We start from the raw sequence: 3,509 nt of genomic DNA on the forward strand, positions 1-3,509 counted from the left end.
AAATAAATTAAAACAATCACTTTCACCGTTGCTAGGCAAGTTAAGCAACTCTTCTGTTCCAACAGGCACGTGATTCACTGGTGCCCGGGGTAAGCTGTCCATGGGAGGAAAGGCGTCGTCCAGGCAGTTCACATCTGAAGTGTGGCAAACTGTAGCTACACTGTTTGTCAGTGCTGGAAAGCAACGGACACAAATGCAAGTGAAATACCCATCTGCACAGTTCTAACAAAGAGAGATTTATTTTTCCTGGCTTTACCTGTGAGCTCGTTGGCAGTGATGGAGTTCAGAATGCTCAGCTGTTGATCAGGAATGGTTTCTGCCCGACTGTTGGATGTTAAGGCTGAAGAATGCACTGCTCCACCAAGGGATTCTGCTTCGTCTACCAAGCGATCCATGTAGTCCCTGGAAGAGTATCGTATCCATAATGCATCACATAACTGGAAACCAAGGCCTATGAATGATGATGGATTTAATTTCGGTTGCTATAGCCACTGCAGCACTATACTGTGATGACAGGAGGGGGAAAGGAAAGTCCTCTACACTTAGGATTCGCAACAGAAAACATATTCCAAGAACACTTCACTTACGTAACTCCCGGATGATGGTTGTATCTCTTCTTTCCAAATCTTGTTTGCTGAGCAAAGTAATCATAACGTTCTGACTTCTTCCACATGTAATAGAAAGCCACACACTCAGCAACTGTTCTGCTTCTTACCTAGGAGACAAGAGGAAGAACTGACAACATTAATACAAAGACTTCAGTTTTATCTTCTTCCCAATTCCCACTCCTGCAATACTGTTAAGTTTTTATTGCTCTGGAACAAACCAATTACCTTAGGAGACATCAAACAGATCTACAGTTTCAAGTAACTATTACATTTGCTCTACTCTATTGAAACTCTACTTTCATCTGAAGTACTTACATATATACAATATATACAACCATTCTTAAACTGTAGGACAGACCCTCTCCTAGGATGGAAACAGCTGAGCAAATTAATGACCCGAAAAAGCGAAGCAGAAAAGACTCTCGGTACATACTGCCCCCCTGACAGAGTCCAGGACTGTGGAGGCTTTGACAACCATCACAACAGTAATTGCTTAAACAACAGAAAAAAACTGTAGTCTTGTTGAAAAGGTATAAAGGACTCAAAAGACTCATTTTTATCTTTGTCATCTGTGTCTCTCTTTCCCCAAAGTGGAGGTTGCTGTGTGAAGTCAGATTCTGGGAGAAAAAGTTGTCATTTCTACCTATAATTGTAAATTTTATCCATTTTTTTTTTTGATGCTGAAACATTTCACATCACCATCAGCCCATAGCTTCAGTTTTACAACTCTATTCAGATACAGTCTGGAATCCAAAATGCCTTGGGTGTAGTACTGAACCTTACTAGCTTGGACACAAACATACCAGGCAGGGGAGGAAATGAACAGGTGTCCCTGAGCTAGTATGGAAATTCCCAATTCCACTGTGCAGCACAGTGGTAAGGAAACATATCTTGTCAAGCTCTTCCACACACACTGCATCTTGTCTAGCTGATACTTTCTGTAGACAAGTGACATTACCTTATGGTGAGTCCCAGAACTTTCCCTAAAACCCTCTGGCATTTTACCTACTTGGAAAAACACCCAGTGGATTTCTTAGACAAATTCTGGTCCATAGTGACAGATATATCCACACACATGCTTTGTTCCATGTTGAAAAATTAGTTTTAATCTTTGATGTATTACTGTTTATTTGTAAGGTCCACTTAAAATCTGAACCAGCCAAGTGTTAGTTAGGATGGGTTAAAGCAGGTAGTGAGCAGAATGAGCCCAGACTGTTGTTGAACAGCAACCACAATCCTATGAAGTTAACCTGAAATACAAGATCACCAGACTCCTAAAGAAAACAATCCTTCAACATGGCATCAAAAGCATAAAGGAAATGTAAAGGAAATGTGGAAACATTTGCATTGTCAACTGCTGCTTTTTGGTAACAAAGGGGAAAAAGAATTTCCTATTCTCCATGCACAGAGGAGTCAACCAGAAGCAATACAGATCAGGACCAGAACTCCTCCCCAGCCAGAAAGAAGAGCACTTGATGAACATATATACAAAGAGCTAAGCTGGACCCTGTAAACTTGCCCCTTCCTGGTGACAAAGTGAGTTAAGGAAAGATGCATCATGCCCCGCACAGCCATGGTACAGCAGTACTGCACTCGTGGGGGAGGCACACATTGAAAACAAACTGCAATACACATAAACAGAATTATTGCTAACTTAAGCTGATTTCAGAGACAATACACACTGACACATCCTGCAATGCCTAACTTCTCCCACGACATCTAAGGAAAAATTAGCACAAAAATGTCAAATTGGTTGTAATATGGTTCTTTTTTTCCTCTTCTGCATAGCTCCTGACAAATATGATCCTTTAATATATTTTCAGCATCATACAATTTACCAACTCTTCCATTTCAGTGTAAAATACTAACCTTGTTTTTCTGTATGAGATGAAAGTCTTTTCCATAAATCAGAAGTGCATGTTCGAAGCTTCTGCATTCTTCTTCTGTCCATGCTGTCATCTCTTCTAGACAAGTACAAAAGTGGCATGATAAACTTGCTTTCACTCACTAACCTTTTATTCAATTTTTGTTGCTAATGGATGAATATCCAAAGACATTCAAAACAACGTAACTCAGTAATTTAGATCCATGTTATTTCCTCTACTGTACAGATATCCTACCTGAAATCTAACACTCTTCCTCAAAGAATCTTCTAGAAGAGTTTGATTTCTGAAATCTTTCATCCTTGAGGGCAAAGGACATTCAAAAGATTTATTATTTCTTAGTAAGTTTGTCATCAATAAACGTTTGGCAACATCACTGAGGTATGAGATAATTTTTGTCAGTATTTGCTCTTACAGAGGATACAAAAAGAGAAGTTCTTGGAAAAAAAGTGAAGGAAAAGCCTGTTTGAAAGGATGGCTCTGCCCTGAGTGAGCAGTACTTTGATTCAGGCACCACAGACAAGAAGACCTGACAGAGCTCAGCCCTGCTGGCAAACCACAGAACAGTGCTAGGCCTGTATCCTGTCAGGAGTCCAGGCCATGTCTTACCAGCAGCTAACAGTACCAGCCTGAGGAGCAACTGGGACCTGAGCAGCCTTGGTGCACAGGATTAATCAGGTTGGAAAAGACCTCTGAGATCACCAAGTCCAACCTATGACCTAACACCACCATGTTAACTAGACTACGGCACTAAGTGCCACATCCAGTCTCTCCTTAAACACCTCCAGGGATGGTGACTCCACGTCCTTCCTGGGCAGTTCATTCCAGTGTCTAATCACCCTTCCTGTGAAGAAATTCTTCCTAATGTCCAACCTAAACCACCCATGGTGCAGCTTAAGACTATGTCCTCTTGTCCTGTCACTTGTTGCCTGGGAGAAGAGACTGATCCCACCTGGCTACAACCTCCTTTCAGGCAGCTGTAGACAGCTATAAGGTCCTCCCTGAGCCTCCTCTTCTC

General features: G+C 41.4%; 1 protein-coding gene across 1 annotated transcript in view; it reads right to left on the reverse strand.

Moving 5' to 3' along the window:
• Positions 1 to 6: 6 nt before the first annotated feature.
• MIER3 (mesoderm induction early response 1, family member 3) overlaps positions 7 to 3,509 on the reverse strand; it is a gene marked incomplete at its 3' end in the record, with an annotated part of 17,356 nt that continues 13,853 nt past the window's right edge. The window contains exons 9-12 of the mRNA XM_009073484.1: positions 2,478 to 2,572; positions 588 to 715; positions 257 to 402; positions 7 to 173 (exon numbers count right to left, since the gene is read on the reverse strand). Of these exons, the coding sequence (XP_009071732.1) occupies positions 7 to 173; positions 257 to 402; positions 588 to 715; positions 2,478 to 2,572 (536 nt within the window). The remainder of the gene's footprint in view (positions 174 to 256; positions 403 to 587; positions 716 to 2,477; positions 2,573 to 3,509) is intronic.

This window comes from Acanthisitta chloris, unplaced genomic scaffold (assembly GCF_000695815.1).
Source record: "Acanthisitta chloris isolate BGI_N310 unplaced genomic scaffold, ASM69581v1 scaffold25420, whole genome shotgun sequence".
Lineage (NCBI taxonomy): Eukaryota > Metazoa > Chordata > Aves > Passeriformes > Acanthisittidae > Acanthisitta > Acanthisitta chloris.